At 37.8% G+C, this 19,279-nt stretch overlaps 1 protein-coding gene across 3 annotated transcripts in view; it reads left to right on the top strand.

The window, feature by feature from the left end:
• MAP4K3 (mitogen-activated protein kinase kinase kinase kinase 3) overlaps positions 1-19,279 on the top strand; it is a 127,171-nt gene that overhangs the window by 12,029 nt on the left and 95,863 nt on the right. For 2 of the 3 annotated variants that reach the window (XM_024753545.1, XM_024753544.1), the window contains exon 2: positions 17,863-17,953. In XM_024753545.1, the coding sequence (XP_024609313.1) occupies positions 17,898-17,953 (56 nt within the window). In that variant the 5' untranslated portion in view covers positions 17,863-17,897. Of the gene's footprint in view, positions 1-17,862; positions 17,954-19,279 lie in introns of those variants that run through there. The other variant, XM_024753546.1, reaches the window with a different exon arrangement.

Raw genomic sequence — 19,279 nt, 5'->3', positions numbered from 1 at the left:
GGTATGCGGTCACCTTTGGAGGTGATAAAATGTTTTGAATTTAATTTAAACAGCCTCTTGTTTTTCTTGCTGATGTTGGTGCTGTTGACATTTAGGCCACTGGATAGTCAGTGCATCTTTAAACACCTCCCACAAAGAACAGACCCTGAAGTTTATCATTTTAATGACAGTGTGTAAAGTATACACTGTCTGTTCACACCTCTTTTTGGTTGCCCCATCAGAGTTAATTTACCTCCTCTGTCTTTCACTTTACAGAGTTTTGTTTTTCTGTTACACTGGAGAAAGTTGAAGTCTGATGATGCTGGCACTAAAGTATCTTGTGGGAAAATGGGGGGCATGGTCCAGGATGGGAGTGGGTCATAAAGGATGTAAGCCAGAAAGATACTTAGGGCCAGATTGTGTACCATGATACCTTCTATTTCATGCCAGAATGTCTAGAGCTGTGGGTCACTGAAGGTTATTAGAGAGAAGACTAATACTTAGTCTGTGTTTTAAAAGATAACAGGCAGTAATGTGGCGAATGTACTGAAATGTGTCAGTACTGGAAACAGGGAGACCAGTGAAGAGGCATATTGAGAAGGGTATTAGGAAAAGAATGTGTATGTGTGTATAACTGAGTCACTTTGCTGTACAGCAGAGATTGGCACAGCACTGTAAATCAACTCTACTTCAATAAAAACAATTTTTTTTTAAAGAAGGATATTAGAGTTCAGGTTAACTGCTATAACAAAGAAACCCAAAAATAAAATGACCTAAACAAGATAGACATTTATTTCTCTCTCACGTAACAGTTCTGAGGTGAGTCCAAGTTGGTAGTTCAGTTCTGTTCCATGAGGTCATTCAGGGATACATGTTCCTTCCATTTTATGCCATCACCCAGTAGAGCACTCATTCATCTGCTTATGTGAGGTTAGGTCACTGGTGTGTCCATCTTTAGCTTGCTGGAAGAGAGACAGGTATTTTAAGGCAAGTCACTTTTCTTTTAAGGAAGTGAGGTTGGAAGTCACATACCAGTCACATACTCATTTTTGTGCTAGAACTTAACTTCCATGGCCACACAAATGCAAGAGAGGCTGGGAAATGTGGTCTTTAGCTAGGCAGCTACATGTCCAGGAAGAAGGAAAGAATGGCCATTGGAGGCACAAATCATAGTCTACCCCAGGAGGCAATTGGGGTATTATTATGAGGATTTGAACCAGGATAGTTATAATAGGGCTAGAATTGAGATGTGTTTAGGAAGTAGACTGAAGAGAAAGAATATATTTCCATTCATCTGAGACATCTTGATTACGAGATATTTAGAGATTGTGTAGTTGTGTACAGTTGTTAATTTGATCTACAGGTCTGGAGCTCTGGAGAGAGGTCTTGGCTGAAGGGGTGGATTTGGAAATCATTGGTGTTTGGTAGTAGTTGCAGTTGGAGAATTTCAAAAAGAAAGAGGGGGTCACTAGTACCAAATGTTGCTGATACGTCAGGTAGAATGAGAATTGATAAGAGACCTTTGATTTGGCTTTTAGAATGACATGGACCTTTGCAAGAGTAATTTCAGCAGAGTCGTGGAGTGAAAAATAGATTGTAGTGGGCTGAGGAATGAATGGAAGTCATGAAAAGGAAGCAAAGCGCAGACAGTTTTTTGAAGAAATTTGACTGTGAAAGTGGGGACTGGTTTAATATAGGAGGAGCAAGGTTAAGGGAAGGTTTTTCACTTTAAAAAATTAATTAATTTATTTATTTTATTTTTGGCTGCATTGGGTCTTCATTGCTAAGCGTGGGCTTTCTCTAGTTGCAGGGAGCGGGGGCTACTCTTCGTTGCAGTGCGCGGGCTTCTCATTTCAATGGCTTCTCGTTGTGGAGGAGGGGCTGTAGGCGTGTGGGCTTCAGTAGTTGCAGCACTTGGGCTCAGTAGTTGCGGCACGCGGGCCCGAGAGTCTGCGGCCTTCAGTAGTTGTGGCTCACGGGCTCTAGAGTGCAGGCTAAGTAGTCGTGGCACAGGAGCTTACTTGCTCCGCAGTATGTGGGACCTTCCCAGACCAGGGCTCGAACCTGTGTCCCCTGCATTGGCAGGCAGATTCTTAACCACTGCGCTACCAGGGAAGTCCAGGTTTTTCACTTTGAGGTAAGTTTGAGCATGTTTGTAGGCTGAGAGGAAAATGTGAGTGGTGATAGAGAGAATAAAGGTATCAAAGACAATATAAATGATGGAGCAAGGTTCTGAGAGGGCTTGGAAGGAGATAGGATCAGGAGGTACCTCTTTTGAAAAGAAAGAAAGTACCTCTTTTGGGATCACAACTTTGTAAAGGACCAATAGTGGGCACAAAAAAAGATCAGTTTTAAGATTGAGGAGAAGGTAGCGAAAGAAGATCTTTACATCAGGGTCTCCATTTTCTCAGATGTAGGAAGCTAGGTCCGTAGCTGTGAGTGAAGTTGAGGTGGGTAGGTATGATATCTGAGGAATAATGGACATGACTTTTTATTGTTTTAAGAGCTGTTGTCACAGTGGTGGGACTGTTGTGCAGTGTTACATACCTAATTGAAGTTAGAAATCAACCATTTTTATTATGCCCATTGACATAGCTATGCTACTATTCAAAAGCTGTTGCTAGAACATCACCTAAAAACAACATGTCATTAATTTTCACCTATTAAAAGATCTTTTCTCTAGAAATCAGAGTTATGGGGAAATTAGTATTAAGAGAATTAGACAAGGTACTACCCCACAGTAGGTACACTTGTCTCTATTTTATTTTATTTTATTTTTTATTTATTTATTTATTTTTGGCTGCATTGGGTCTTCGTTGCTGCATGCAGGCTTTCTCTAGTTGCGGCAGGCGGGGGCCACTCCCTGCCGCGATGCGCGGGCCTCTCATTGCGGTGGCCTCTCCTGCTGTGGAGCACGGGCTCAACGCACACAGGCTCAGTAGTTGTGGCATGTGGGCTCAGCAGTTGTGGCTCGCGGGCTCCAGAGCTCAGGCTCAGCAGTTGTAGCGCACGGGCCTAGTTGCTCCACTGCATGTGGAAGCCTCCCTGCCCAGGGCTCGAACCCGTGTCTCTATTTTAAAAACTGCTCATTAGTGCATTTCCTGCCCTGTTACATGAATTATCCATCCATGTTACCTTTTCCCCAAAGTCTCAGAGGATAACAAGCATATATTCATAAATTTATCTTCAGCCTTCCTCATAAAGTGGGTAAAAAAACAAACCTGAGAAATGCTAAACAGTTGTTTAATGAGAGATAGAAAAGAGAAAAACAGTACCCAGATATGTCACTTGATGATCTCATCCGCCTGCAGAAAGTCTTCTTGATTCCCAATGTGTAATGCAAACCATTGACTTCTGGCATTTTACTTAAAATGCTGTTAATATAAATTTAATATTTATTGCACTCCCATAATATACCACTATAGAAGCAAGTCCAGTTTCCATTTAAGACTATTGCTTCTAACAAGGCTTACGTTTTCTTGATGTTTTATGAATTACATTGTAGTCCCAGAGATCTTAACGATAAAATACTAACCTACACTTGTTATCTCATATTTTTTATGATAGCCATTCTGACAGGTGTGAAGTGATAATCTCATTGTGGTTTGATTTCTGTTACCCTGGTGACTAACGATGTTGAGCACCTTTTCATATACCTTTTGGCCATTTGTGTGTCTTCCTCAGAAAAATGTCTATTTAGTTCCTCTGCCCATTTTTAAATCAGATTGTTTGGGGTTTTTTGCCATTAACTTCTGTGAGTTTTTTAATATATTTTTTGGATATTAACCTCTTATCAGATGTATGATTTTTAGATATTTTCTCTCATTCTGTGGGTTTCATTTTCTTGATGGGCCCCTTTGCTGTACAGAAGATTTTTAGTTTTTTATCATAAAAAAGGCAAGAGATAAGTGTTGGTGAGGATGTGGAGAACAGGAAACCCTTGTGCACTGTTGGTGGGAATGTAAATTGGTGCAGCCACTGTGGAAAACACTATAAAGATTCCTTAGAAATTAAAAACAGAGCTGCCAGGTGATCCAGCAATCCCACTTCTGGGTATATATCCAAAGCATATGAAAGGATATCAAAGAGATATCTGTACTCCTATGCTCATTGTTCACAATAGCCAAGATAAATAAACAACCTAAGTGTCTGTGGATCAATGGATAAAGAAGATATGTATTTATATATACAATGGAATATTATTCAGCCAAGAGAAAGAAGGAAATCCTGCCATTTGCAACAGTATGCATGGACTTTGAGGGCATTATGCTAATTGAAATAAGCTAAAACATTAAATGAGTACATGAACTTCACTGAGGTAAGATATGTTTCTTCAAAACCAGTGTATCTACCCAAATTGGATATCTTTTGTGGAGAAATTGCTGCATAATAAACAAACCAAAAGATAAATCAGCAAGTAACCTCTTTTCTGAAGAGCATAATGTAATCAGTTTAATTAGCAAGCTGTTCTTTACACTCTGACATAAAGTGGAGACAGGAAACTCAAATAACAAGAAATTAAGAATCTGACCATTTATCAGGCTGGAATAGCAGACACAGATAAAACCTCAAACTTAACAGGAAACGGTATTTCTCACAAGAATGATAGAGCTGTAAAGTGTCATAACAAACCCTGTCTTTGAGTGACTATGGCTTGCCTACTCACTGACAAACTTTACTCTGGAAAATCAGACTATCAGAAACTTCACTTGTGTATAATTATAGCAGCAAGAGTGAAACATCCCATTCTTGCCTGAGAATTTGCCTGGAGAACCTAAGTGTTTTTGACATAGAGGAGTAGTCTTGATTTACAACCAAGACACACAGCTTCAGATAAGGGGTTTCTGGACACAGCATCCACATCTATCTTAACTTCGTAGTTCCTAAGGAAAGAGGACCTTGGTTCACTTTGCAGTCTAGTCCCTTTACACACAGCTCTGCTTTGCTCTAAGCCTATCTAAACACTGCTTCATGTAAATTTCACTTATACTTTACTCTTTCCCAAATCTTTTTTTTTGAACTTTATTTTATTTTTATACAGCTGGTGGTTCTTATTAGTTATCTATTTTATACACATCAGTGTATACATGTCAATCCCAATCTCCCAATTCATCCCCCACCACCGCTTTCCCCCCTTGCTGTCCATATGTTTGTTCTCTACAACTGTGTCTCTATTTCTGCCTTTCAAACTGGTTCATCTGTACCATTTTTCTAGATTCCACATAGATGCATTAATATATGATATTTGTTTTTCTCTTTCTGACTTACTTCACTCTGTATGACAGTCTCTAGATCCATCCACGTCTCTACAAATGACCCAATTTTGTTCCTTTTTATGGCTGAGTAATATTCCATTGCATATATGTACCACAACTTCTTTATCCATTTGTCTGTTGATGGGCATTTAGGTTGCTTCCATGACCTGGCTATTGTAAATAGTGCTGCAATGAATATTGGAGTGTATGTGTCTTTTTGAATTATAGTTTTCTCTGGGTATTTGCCCAGTAGTGAGATTTCTGGGTCATATGGTAATTCTATTTTTAGTTTTTTAAGGAACATCCATACCGTTGTCCATAGTGGCTGTATCAATTTACATTCCAACCAGCAGTGCAAGAAGGTTCCTTTTCTCCACACCCTCTCCAGCATTTGTTGTTTGTAGATTTTCTGATGATGCCCATTCAAACTGATGTGAGGTGATACCTCATTGTAGTTTTGATTTGCATTTCTCTAATAAGTAGTGATGTTGAGCAGCTTTTCATGTGCTTCTTGGCCATCTGTATGTCTTCTTTGGAGAAATGTCTATTTAGGTCTTCTGCCCAATTTTTGATTGGGTTGTTTGCTTTTGGATATTGAGCTACATAAGCTGTTTATATATTTTGGAGATTAATCCTTTGTCCCTTAGTTTGTTTGCAAATATTTTCTCCCATTCTGAGAGTTGTCTTTTCATCTTGTTTATAGTTTCCTTTGCTGTGGAAAAGCTTTTAAGTTTCATTAGGTTCCATTTGTTTATTTTTGTTTTTATTTCCATTACTCTAGGAGGTGGGTCAAAAAAGATCTTGCTGTTATTCATGTCAAACAGTGTCCTTCCTATGCTTTCCTCTAAGAGTTTTATAGTGTACGGTCTTACATTTAGGTCTTTAATCCATTTTGAGTTTATTTTTGTGTATGGTGTTAGGGAGTGTTCTAATTTCACTCTTTTACATGTAGCTGTCCAGTTTTCCCAGCAACACTTATTGAAGAGACTGCCTTTTCTCCATTGTATATCCTTGCCTCCTTTGTCATAGATTAGTTGACCATAGGTTCATGGGTTTATCTCTGGGCTTTTTGTCTTGTTCCACTGATCTATGTTTCTGTTTTTGTGCCAGTACCATACTGTCTTGATTACTGTAGCTTTGTAGTATAGTCTAAAGTCAGGGAGTCTGATTCCTCCTGCTCCATTTTTTTCCCTCAAGACTCCTTTGGCTATTCGGTGTCTTTTGTGTCTCCATACAAACTTTAAGATTTTTTGTTCTAGTTCCGTAAAAAATGCCATTGGTAATTTGATAGGGATTGCATTGAATCTGTAGATTGCCTTGGGTAGTATAGTCATTTTCACAGTATTGATTCTTCTAATCCAAGGACATGGTATATCTCTCCATCTGTTGGTATCATCTTTAATTTCTTTCATCAGTGTCTTACAGTTTTCTGCATACAGGTCTTTTGTCTCTCTAGGTAGGTTTATTCCTAGGTACTTTATTCTTTTTGTTGCAGTGGTAAATGGGAGTGTTTCCTTAATTTCTCTTTCAGATTTTTCATCATTAGTGTATAGGAATGCAAGAGATTTCTGTGCATTAATTTTGTATCCTGCAGCATTATGTGGTTTTTCTCTTTATCAGTTATTTTCATCAGGTGAAATATTTGAAGAGTCATTTTCTTCATTCTCAATCCTTAAAAATACAAATATTGCTATTATAATTAATTTTTCCATATGTTGAAATATCAAGAAGTCAGTAGGATTATTAAACACTTCCTTTATATTTCTGTGTGGTATTAATTATAGTTTGAATATTTCTCCAAAAACTAAAAATTAGGTGCTGGTTCTGTGGTTTTACAAAAAATATTTTATAACTATGTGTTGTAATTACTTAAAGCCAATTTTATCTTTTTATTTTTTTTAATTAATTAATTTATTTATTTGTGCCGGGTCTTAGTTGCAGCTCACCGGCTCCTTAGTTGTAGCATGTGAACTCTTAGTTGCAGCATGCCTGTGGGATCTAGTTCCCTGACCAGGGATCGGCCCCGGGCACCCTGCGTTGGGAGCATGGAGTCTTATCCACTGCGCCACCATGGAAGTCCCAATTTCATCTTTTTAAAATCAGCCATTGGATTTCATGGTACCTAGTTTAAGATAGTAATTGGATTTCCTGCTATTCTTGTAGTTTGAGATAATAATTGACAGCTTGTTTAAGGGAATCAGCTATGGGTAGTGAGCTGTGGTTTTACTGAAAAATATTATTTCCATTTATTGTTTCTGTAGTATGAAATGGAGTTTATAAATTATGTATTTCGAATGGTACCACGTATCATATTAAAAGGTAAATTAAAGCTCATCTTATAGTTAAAATACTTTTACGTATAGCATAAGTGGATATTCCCGTTTCTCTGTGTTTAAAATAGAGGAAGATTTGTGAGTGAGTACCCATAACATGGGCATGAGAAACCTTATTTGTTCCCCATAGTTTAAATTTAAATTTTTTCCTCTGGCCATAGGACAGTGTGTATATGTGTGTGTGTGTGTGTGTGTGTGTGTGTGTGTGTGTGTGCATGTGTGTTGAAAAACATAACATTAGATCTACCCTCTTAATAAATGTTTAAGTGTAAAGTGCAGTATTGTTAACAATAAGCTTAATGTTGTACAGAAGATCTCCAACATGATTGAAATTCTAGCCCTACTGAATAGCAGCTCCTCATTCACGCTGCACCCACTATCCCCCGCACCCCCTGCCCAGCTCCTAGAAACCACCGTTCTACTTTCTGTTTCCATGAGATTGACTACTTTAGATACCTCATAAGTGGAATCATATAATACTTATCCTTCTGTGACTGGCTTATTTCACTCAGCATAATATCCTCAAGGTTCATCCATGTTGTTACATATGCCAAGATTTCCTTCTTTTTTATGGTTGAATAATGTTCCATTATATATATAAGTACAAACACCACATTTTCTTTGTCCATTCATGCATCAGTGGACCTCTTGGCCATTGTGAATAATGCTGCAGTGAACATAGGAGTGCAAATATGTCTTTGAAATCCTGATTTTAATTCTTTTGGTTAAATACCCAGAAGTGGTATTGCTGGATTATATGATGGTTCTATTTTTAATTTTTTGAGCAGCCTCCATTCTGTTTTCCATTGCAGCTGCATCATTTTACATTTCCACCAAGAGTATACAAGTGGTCCAATTTCTTCACATCCTTCTCAACCCTTGTTATTTTCTATATTTTTTTATAGTGGCCATCCTAAGAGGTGTGAGTTGATACCTCATTGTGGCTTTGCTTTGCATTTCCCTTCTGATTAGTGTTGTTGAACAACTTTTCATATACCTGTGGGCCATTTGTAATGTCTTCTTTGGAGAATTGTCTATTCAAGCCCTTTGATTTTTTAATCAGGGTTTGGTTTTTTGGTGGTGTTTTGTTTGTTTTGGGGTTTTTTTTTTTTTTTTTTTGCTATTGAGTTGTAGGAGTTACTTATATTGTTTGGATATTAACCTCTCATCAGATATATAGTTTGCAAATACTTTCTCTTATTTTTTAGGTTGCCTTTTTGCTCTGCAGCAGCTTTCTAGATTAATGTAGTCCCACTTGTCTATTTTTGCTTTTGTTCCGTGTTCTTTTCATATCATATCCAAGAAATTATTGCTAAGACCAGCGTTAGAGATGTTCCCCCCCCATGTTTTCTTTTAGGAGTTTTATTGTTTCTGGTCTTGGGTTTAAGTCTTTAATCCATTTTGAGTTGATGTTTGTGTATGGTGTAAGAGGTGGGTCCAGTTTCATTTTTCTGCATGTGGATATCCATTGTTCCCATCACCAGTTGTGGAAGAGACTATTCTTTCCCCATTCTGTAGTCTTGGCACCTTTGTTGAAAATCCATTAACCATATGTGTGTGGGTTTATTTCTGGGCTCTCCATTCTGTTCCATTGGTCTATATGTCTGTCTTTATGCCAGTACCATAAGGTTTTGATTACTGTAACTTTGTAATATGCTTTGAAATCAAGAAGTGTGAGGCCTCCAGTTTTGTTCTTCTTTCTCAAGATTGTTTTGGATATTTAGGAACCTTTGTGGTGGTTCCATGTGACTTTTAGGGTTGTTTTCCTATTTCTGTAAAAAATACCATTGAGATTTTTAGAGGGATTACATTGAATCTGTAGATCACTTTGGGTAGTATGGACACTTTAACAATATTAAGTCTTCTAATCCATGAATATGGGGTATCTTTCCATTTATTTATTTCTAATTGTTTTCATCAGGATTTTGTAATTTTAAGTGTACAGGTCTTTCCTAAGTATTTTATTCTTCTTTTATGAGATTGTAATTGAGGTTTTCTTAATTTCCTTTTCTGATTATTCATTGCTTGTGTATATAAACACAACTGATTTTTATATGTTGATTTTGTATCCTGCAACTTTGCTGAATTCATTTATTCTAACAGTTTCCTTGTGGAATTATTAGGATTTTCTACATGTAAGGTCATATCATCTGCAAGCAAGAGATAATTTTACTTCTTCCTTTCCGACTTGGATGATTTTTGTTTCTTTTCCTTGTCTCTCTGGCCACAGGACATTTAACATGATCCACGATAGACAAAGAATCAAAAAGATGAGAATTCTTCTGGGTATATCAATTCTTAAATGAGAGCTACTTATTTTAAAATAATACCTATTACAAAACTGTTCCCTCATATTTATTTTTCCCAGATGAATTTAATTATATTTTTTTATGTTCAAAAATGATTCAGTTGGTATTTTGATTGGAATTACATTAATTCATGAGACAATTGCCATCTTTACCATAGTAAATTCTTCTGTTCACAAGTGAAGTGTCTTTCCTTTTTTTTTTTTCAGGTCTTTTAACTCCCAAAATACTTATAAATAAAGTATTTTATTAAAATGTGGCCTACACATTTTAAAGCTGCTCCTTAGATACATAATTTAATTTGATGTATGTATTCTCATTTGTTAACTTGAGGATTTTTTTTTTAATTGTTTCTGGTCGTTTTTTTCAGTTGATTTTTGTTTGCTTGCTTTCTAGGAACACAATCATATATATTGCAAATAGTGAGAATTTTGTATTTCTACTGTTCATACCACCTTATTTTTTTCACTTGTGGGTTTCAATTGCTTCATACTTCTGGAATAATTCATTAACTCTTTCAGATTAAGTGCCCCTATTATGTGTTGGGAGACAGAGTGAATAATTAAACATATAGTATATTAGATGTGATAAGTGCTGTGGAGAAAAATAAAGCAGAGTATGGGTGTTGTGGAGTTGTTGTGGGTTTCAATTTTATGTAGGGATATCAGAGACGGTCTCATCTTAAAGGCAACAGTTGAGTAGAGCCCTGGAGGAAGTGAGAAAGCAAGGCAGCTGGGAGGAAAAGAACACTGCAGGTAGCTGAATAGAAAGTGCAAAGGTTCTGAGTCAGGAGCTGTGTATGATATTCAAGGAAGAGCAAGGAGGCCAGTATGGCTGAAGCAGAGTAAAAGGGAGAAGAGTAGGAGAAACGATGTAGGAGTACAAATAACAAATCATACTGGGTGATAATAATAGAGGTAATAGTTGTTAAACATTATGTTTGAGGCCTTGTTCTACGTACTTAACAAGTATTCTTTCATTTAATCCTTACAATAACCTTAAGAGGGAGACACTGTTATCTCCGTTTCATAATGAGGAACCTGAACTCAGAGAGAGAGAATATGAATATGAATGAATTTGCCCAAGATCATACAACCAGAAAGTTGTGAAACCAAGTTTCATAGTTCAATATATTTATTTTTTGGCCGCACCACGCAGCATGAGGCATCTTAGTTCACCGACCAAGGATCTAACCAGGGCCCCCTGCAGTGGAAGCTTGGAGTCCTAACCACTGGACTGCCAGGGAAGTCCCCATAGTTAAATATTCTGATTCCAAAATATATGTCCTTAAACATGACACTGTGCTAGACATGGTGAGTCCAGCAGCAAAGTATAGATTTAATGTTATAGAAATGAGGGAGTTATCCATTTCAGTGAATGACAACTCCATCTTTCCAGTTGCTCAGACCATAAATTTGAAAGTCATATTTAACTCATTCGGTTAGCTCTGTCTTCAAAATAGATCCAGTTGCTGATCACATTTTGTCATCATCATTGCTCCCACCCTGGTGCAAGCCACTGCACATCTCCAGGGATTAATACATAATCTTCTAGGGACTTCCTTGGTGGTCCAGTGGTTGGGACTCTGCACTTCCACTGTTCGATCCCTGGTTGAGGAACTAAGATCCTGCAAGCTGAGCAGCGGGGCCAAAATAATCTTCTAAATGATTTCCCTGCTTCCACCGTTGCTCTACCCAGCAGTCAGAGTGATACTTTTAAATCAGATTAGCATGTCAGATCTTTGCTGAAAACATTTCAACAACAGATTCCTGTCTCAGGGTAAAAGCCAAAGTGCTCATATATGATGTGCCCCCTCTTCATCCTCATCTTCTACACTCTCTCCCAGCTCACTCCGCTGCAGTCACAGCAGCCTGCTCACTGTTCCTAGAAAAAGCTGAGCAGTTTGAGCCTTTTCAGTGGCTCCCTTCCCTCATTTGTATCTTCAGTCAAATCTCATCTTCCTCACCTGCTCTCTTTAGCCATTCCTACTAAATCCCTATTCCCTCCTGTGCTTCATTTTTCACCTTAGTACTCAACACCTTCTAATGTGCTACACAATTTTACTGATTTATTTTGTCTATTGCCTGTCTGCTTACATTAGAATATAAGCTCTGCAAAGTCAGGGATTTTTGTTTGTATTATTTTTTACTGACGCAGTCCCACTGCTGGCACATAATTGTTCAATAACGATCTGTTGAATAAATTTTATAAAAAGAAAAAGAAAGAAGGGAGTTATTTAAGCTTTGACCTTAAGCTGTTATAGTTATGACTGGCACATTTTATGTCTCCCGTAAGTTTCTTAAAGTCAAGGAAAGTCCTGTTCATTTCTGGAACTCTACTCATGGTCTCCAGTACATTCTCTTTTATATCATATTAGCTGCTCAGTGTATGGTGGTTGTTGAATGTCTTCTCAACAGGAATGTCCTAAGAATAACTATTCATCTTTACCCAAATGAAAGCATTAGATATTTTCACAAATAATATATATACACAAATATACACTCACACACATATTTCTTTACATACTTATATGCTAAAAGGTAAATCAGATCTATAACAAGTTAGCTTCCTTTACACTCTTTAAAAATTATAATTAAAAGTATTTTAAATTCTAATCTGCTCTATTGTTAGTTACCATGTAAATTAACTTTTGATACTGCAAAGAATTATTTCATTATCATGACACTTGTCAAGACACTTCTGGAAAACCATGGCAGCTTCTGAGAGTCATGAACATGTTAAACATTTAGAAGAGTGATATAAAGATGACTAAAGGGACATAAAAAAACAAAGAATTGAAATAAGAAACAACAAACAAAAGGTAATTGACGGTGACATGTAAACTTGTTTCCTTCATAGGGGAAAGAACTACAGAAACAGAAGATACACAGTTTACAAATAGACCAAGAGTTGGTTTCCTAAAGACTTGTCTGTTGTTTCACCTCCCAATACAGATAATCCCTACATTTCCCCTGTTTGTTTTTCATATAACCTCTACTTCCACTCAGTGTGCAGATACACATCAGTTGCCTTCATTACAATTACTTGGACTTAGATACATAAACTGTTGAAAAGCACAAAATGGTAATGCTACCTCCCAGCCAGTAGTTCTGTTTCAACAGCGTTACCATATTTATCTAACAACAGTGTTTGTGTAATTATTTGCTTTATTGAATTTTTTGCTTATTTTTCAAAAATGTGAGTGGATAGTTTATTAAGTCAACGTGCTTATGTTAATGATAAGAAGAGTAGGTCTTATAAACTTAATACAGTTGATGCCAGTGAAAATAATTAGGCATACCAAAAAGGCAGTTAGTTGGTTATCAGTTTGATCTAAGATTATGTATTATTTTGTCAAAGAAAAAGTAAATAATTGTATGAAATGTTGGAAATACCGTGATTGTCAGTTTGTATCTAAAAAGGCAAGAGGGCCTCCCCAGTCGCGCAGCGGTTAAGAATCCACCTGCCAATGCAGGGGACATGGGTTCGAGCCCCAGTGCAGGAAGATCCCACATGCCACGGAGCAACTAAGCCCATGCGTCACAACTACTGAGCCTGGCTCTAGAGCCCATGAGCCACAACTACTGAGCCCGCGAGCCACAAATACTGAAGCCCACACGCCTAGAGCCTGTGCTCCACAACAAGAGAAGCCACCCCAATGAGAAGCCCGTGCACCGCAACGAAGAGTAGCCCCTGCTTGCCGCAACTAGAGAAAGCCTGCGTGCAGCAATGAAGACCCAATGCAGCCAAAACTAATAATAAATAAATAAATAAACAAACAAACAAACAAGGCAAGGAAGTCTATGTTTTATTGTAGTTTTCAGGGAGAGACCCACCCCCATAACATTCAAGTGTCCTTTTGCTCTCACATATTTGACTAAATATAGCTTTTTACAGGAAAGCATTGTATTAAAAAATAATTGTATAAAAAATAAAAGCAAATAGAAGTGCCTATGATCTTGTTCATTATATCTGTGCTCTGTTAGAGGGACAGAGTCTCGTGTTTGTTAACCCACTAAAACATTTGTGAAGCCCCTCCTACGGTTTGGACAACCTTTTTCGTAAATGGATGGTAATTATATCAGTTTAGGATAATGCTAACTACTGTAATAACTAAGCTAGATCATAATATAATTTTATTTCAAGTTTATGCAATAGTTTAGAGCAGATGTTCAAGTTGTTGGATGACTTTCTTTCTTTGGGTGACTCAGGGACCCAGACTTGCATTTTCTGGGACCTCACAGTGTCATGTAGCCTGCTAATGGGGAAAGAAAGAGTAGGGAAATGACACATTATTTTTGCTCGCATTCCATTGGCAAGAACTGTTCTCTTTGGCACATCATGTTGACTGGGAAATGTCTTTTGATGGGATAATTGCCTCCCACCAGTAACTTCCACACTATGGAAGGGAGAGCACAGATTATTTGTGAATGGCTAGCCAGCTCTGCCAAAGTGAAAATGTTGATAGTAATCATGTATTAGTTTCCTGTGGCTATGTTAACAAGTTCTGTAAACTTGGTGACTTGAAACAGCACAAATTTATTCTCTTAAAGTTCTGGAATTTAGAAGTCCAAAGTGTGTTTCACTGGGTCAAGATCAAAGTCTTAGCAGGGCTGCCTTCCTCTGAATACTCTAAGGGAGAATCCATTTCCTTGCCTTTTCTAGCTTCTAGAGCTGCATTCCTTGCATTCGTTCATTCTTGGCCTCTTCCTCCATCCTCAAGGCCAGCAACATAGCATCTTGCTCCTTGCCTTCTTATAGTCAAGTCTCCCTCTGCCTCTTCTTATAAGGACACTTGTGATTACATTAAGGGCCCACCCAGATAATTCACGATAATCTCCCCATCACAAGATCCTTAACTTAATCATACTTGCACGCCCCTTTTTGCCATGTATGGTAACATTCACAGGTTTCAGAGGTTAGGACCTGGCCATCTTTGGGGCCATTATTCGGCCTACTACAGATAGTTAACATTTATTGAACACTCAGTATTGTGTCATGTTTATTCTGAGAACTTTGCATGTGTAAGTCTGTATATTTCTGCCTGTCTACTTGATTTATTCATGATCTGCTCTACTTGTAGGCTTGCTTATTTTTCTCAATTAGGTTTTGTTTCTATTTTTGCCATCCTTTGGAAGATGTATTCTTCATTTTAATGTCAAAAATTTTACCGAAAATTCATAATCTCTCAGAATTGGAAAGAATTTTTCAAAATTATCTTGTCTAACCATCCCATTGGGGGGGACTATTAATTTATCCTTTAGAATGTATTTCTCTTGAACTTTGAAGAAAGTCCTTTAACTCTGTTAGGCTCCGTTGGATTAATTAATGTATTAAACTGCTTTCTTTTTTCCTACCCAAATCTACCTTTTTTCAGTTACCTTTAAAAATCAAATTGTGGAATTTTTCTTTGGATTTTTTCCCCACAAAAATACTGAATTTAATTTGGCCATTGTCATAATCACATAGGGATGACTTCATAGGACAAAAAGGATGCACTTTGGATCAACAACATTTCCTGGGAAAGACGTGGTTGAAGGCTTAAAAAGCCATTCATAGATTTTAGTGAAACCACAGGAGTAGCAAACAAACAATTGTATAAAACATGCTAATAACTGGATGAAATTAAACCAAAAGCGGATGCTCCTGATTTAGAGTCATCATGTAGTAGAATTATGTGCTATGATTATGCTATTATTATGATTCATTCAGGTAACAGCTTCATTGATTGCATATTAGGTGCTAGGGATACAGAAATGATGGTATCATTCCTGTCCTAGATGATGTAACATTCCAGTGAGGACATAGACATGAAGACATTGATGCAGTGATGCTTACAGGTATAATAGAAACCACAGCTCAAGGTGGCTTAAACAGTGCAAGGAGTTTATTGGTCATGAACAGGTATATCTGAAAATTACCAGGCAGATGAGGCTTCCTGTAGTAGCTAATTACACTGGTCATGTGCCTTCCTCCTTCCCCCTTTTCATGTTTCTTCTCAGTGTTTTCTGCAGATCAGCGTTATTCTAAAGCTGGCTGCCTTGGAGGTTGTGTGACGACTAACAGCTTCAGGGATGCTCCTAGAAAGAGAGCTCCTGTCCTCTAATTATTAAACTAGTCCTAGAGTTCAGGCTGACTGTATCAACTTTGATCTCATGTAACCCAGTCACTGAATTGGGGAAAAGTATAATCGAAAGGCAGGTGAAAAGCAAAATTTAGAACTTTCAAAGTATTTCGTATATCCCTGAAAATTGGAGTTCATCTCATTATGGCTTTATTGTGTTTATCTTGGATTTTTCTTAATATACTGAATCAGAAATTCTTACTGGTGGGAAGTAAACCCAGAAGATCCTACCTAGTTCAGTGATTTTCTTTTGAGATTTTGAAGGCATAAAGATTTTCTATTCTCCCTTTAGAGACCTTTGATTTTGTACTCATTTCATTGCAGAAATTACGAATCTGACATACTGTCTCTCCTCTACTACTTCTTCCCTTGTCACTGGGGCAGTAAGGTTGGTTTTGATATTGAGTTCAGATGGTTCATGGTTAGGCTACTTTCAAGCCTCAGTTACATTTACAGTAGGAAAATGCCAGGCCAGAAGTGTCAAGGGCTTGCCATAACAACCTCATATTTACGATTTAAACTTCAGTTTGGGAAACCTATTTTTGATTTTGCCACTAATATACATTTAATCAGGCTATTCATAGTATATAATGCTTGAAAAACTGAATTAGTAATACAAAGCTGCTTTGATTTCAATGTAAGCACTTCCACGTGTTCTCTTTCTGCTTAGTCTCTGGTTTACCACATTTGCATGCATGGCAGTTCTGTCTCTCTCCATGACAAATGTTCATTCAGGAACCAGGAACATGTGTGACACTGTTACAGGATTGCCAGATCTTATTTTGAAGAATTTGGGCAGGGAGGGAGTAGAAGGAGAGAGATACTTGCTGATAGTCTGACCAGACTTAAATACAATCCCATTCTACATCCCAGCACAGCTGGAGCAAGGCACTCGAATACAGGATAAGCCTGTGGCAGGGGAGGGGGGGGTGCGGGGGGGTGCTTCTGGTAAACCAGTACTGCTAGAGTAAGCCCTCTCAGCTCTACCAAAAGAGCTGTGGAGGTACATTTGATAGTCTCAGTGTATAAGGGTTCCTGCCCTAACTTAAAAAAGAAATGCTTCCTTGTGCAAAATTATATTAAATGTTGGGACTTCCCTAGTGGCGCAGTGGTTAAGAATCCGCCTGCCAATGCAGGGGACACGGGTTCACGGAGCAACTAAGCCCGTGTGCCACAACTACTGAGCCTGCTCTCTAGAGCCCGCGAGCCACAACTACTGAGCCTGCGTGCCACAACTACTGAAGCCCACGTGCCTAGAGCCCATGCTGTGCATCAAGAGAACAGGAGAAGCCCGCACACTGCAACGAAGAGTTGCCCCTGCTTGCCACAACTAGAGAAAGCCCACGCGCAGCAACGAAGACCCAACGCAGCCAAAAATAAATAAATAAATAAAATTATATTGAATGTTATTTGCTAAGAAAGGGAAAACATAATGTATTTCTAGTGAATTATATGATGATTGTATCCAAGGCATAATTGTAATAATAGCAAATGCTTATCTAGTGCTTACTCTGTGTCAGATACTGTTCTAAGCATTTTACATACATTAGCCCACTTAACCCTTACAATAGCCATATAAGATAGATTATTATTAGTTTTATCCCTATTTTACAGAGGAAGAAATTGGCACAGAGGTCAAGTAACTTGCCCAAGTTCACACAGCTTAAGGGACAGAGTTGGGATTTGAATCCAACATAGTCTGGGACCAGAGTTCATACTTTTTAATCATTGTACTTTACTTCCTGTCAAGATAGGACTGAAATTGTCATTAAAAATAATATCAATAATATTTTTTATGTTTTGAAAGAAATCGACATTTTGAAATTTACCTACTAAATATTCAACTTGCTTATTTTTTATTCTAGGAGAAGACTTTGCAGTTGTGCAGCAAGAAATTATTATGATGAAAGACTGTAAGCACCCAAATATTGTTGCTTATTTTGGAAGCTATCTCAGGTACATTGTTTGTTTCCCTTATGAAAAGCAGTAATGATTTCCATCACCTAATACATTTAACAAAATAAAGTTAGCTCTAATACCAAGTTTTGTAGTTTTCTTCATGCTTTGAAAATAAGATATCTTCATATGAATGGAATTTTTATTTATGACCTCTTTATGTTAATTCTGTAACCCATACCATAGTCTGTGATTTGTCTGTTATACTCTTGGGAATTCTGGGTGTAGTTTCAGTGAGGAAGCTGGCAAGTAAAAACTGACTTTTATGGTTAGTCTTCCTGTGGTAGACCAGAGATCTAAATACGCCATCCTGTTGCCCCTTTCTTCTAGTCTTGGGTGAATTTACAAAGTATATCTGTTGTTTTTATTAGAACCTTTTTTTTTCTTTTGTGCTTCTAGCCTCAAAGTATTGCATCATCCCTTCCCTTCATTTATCCAGAGGACTAGGAATTATAATTATTTTACTAACTTATTTTCCCAGGTCCTAAAGTGAACTTAGAAGGACTGAATTTGCCGCCCCTTGTTTTGGTTTGGCAGGACCAAGCCAGGTTCCGAACCCAGGTCATATTCCATAGGGGATGACCTCAAGGCCAGATCTTGCGTTTCCATTCACTTCTGTATGCAGTTGAGTTGAGCACTGTGACCTAGTTGTTTCCAAGATTCCTTCCAAAGGGGAAGGATTAGAGAATGTTTTCTTAGGTATTTAAAAAACTCTTCTGTTTGGTTCCCATATACTGTAGGGTAAGAATAAGGATGTATCTTATTACAGCTCCCATTCTGTCTGTGAGCCAAGTACAAAACACTTCTTTTCTGATGCAGGCACAGCATATGGAAAAGACGGGGTACTTCTGCCCTCTCTTCCTTCCAGCTTGTGAAAGGCCAGGCGGACCAGCTCTTCTTGATTCTGACCGCTCTTGGATAGCTTTGATTGCCCACCTTCATCGAGGTCAAAGGGTGGGTTTAATGGGACTTTAGTTCATGTAGGGACAGGTGCTACCCCGAGGTCAGTGGCTGTTAAACATTTTGAATGGGTTCTTTAACAGCCAGTTTAAAACTGTTTTAATGGTGGGTGGTTCAGACAACAACCTAACAACAGTTTCTGCCTCAGTTTTTATCTTATGGACAGACTCAGCACAGGCAGTTACTCCATCAGCTCAAAGAAGTCTCTTACAATCATTTAAGCTCATGATACAAATAACTGATTTCTGTCAACACATGTAAATTGTCACTTCAAAACAATTTGTTTCACTGTTATTGGTCCTAACAAAATGATCCTACTTAGACTCATTTGGGAGAAGCATTACAAAGTTTTCTTCCCCCAAGAGC

This window comes from Neophocaena asiaeorientalis, unplaced genomic scaffold (assembly GCF_003031525.2).
Source record: "Neophocaena asiaeorientalis asiaeorientalis breed wild unplaced genomic scaffold, Neophocaena_asiaeorientalis_V1.1 scaffold171, whole genome shotgun sequence".
NCBI lineage: Eukaryota > Metazoa > Chordata > Mammalia > Artiodactyla > Phocoenidae > Neophocaena > Neophocaena asiaeorientalis.
Note: the sequence above shows the minus strand (reverse complement) of the source record. Positions and strands in the feature narration are given on the sequence as shown.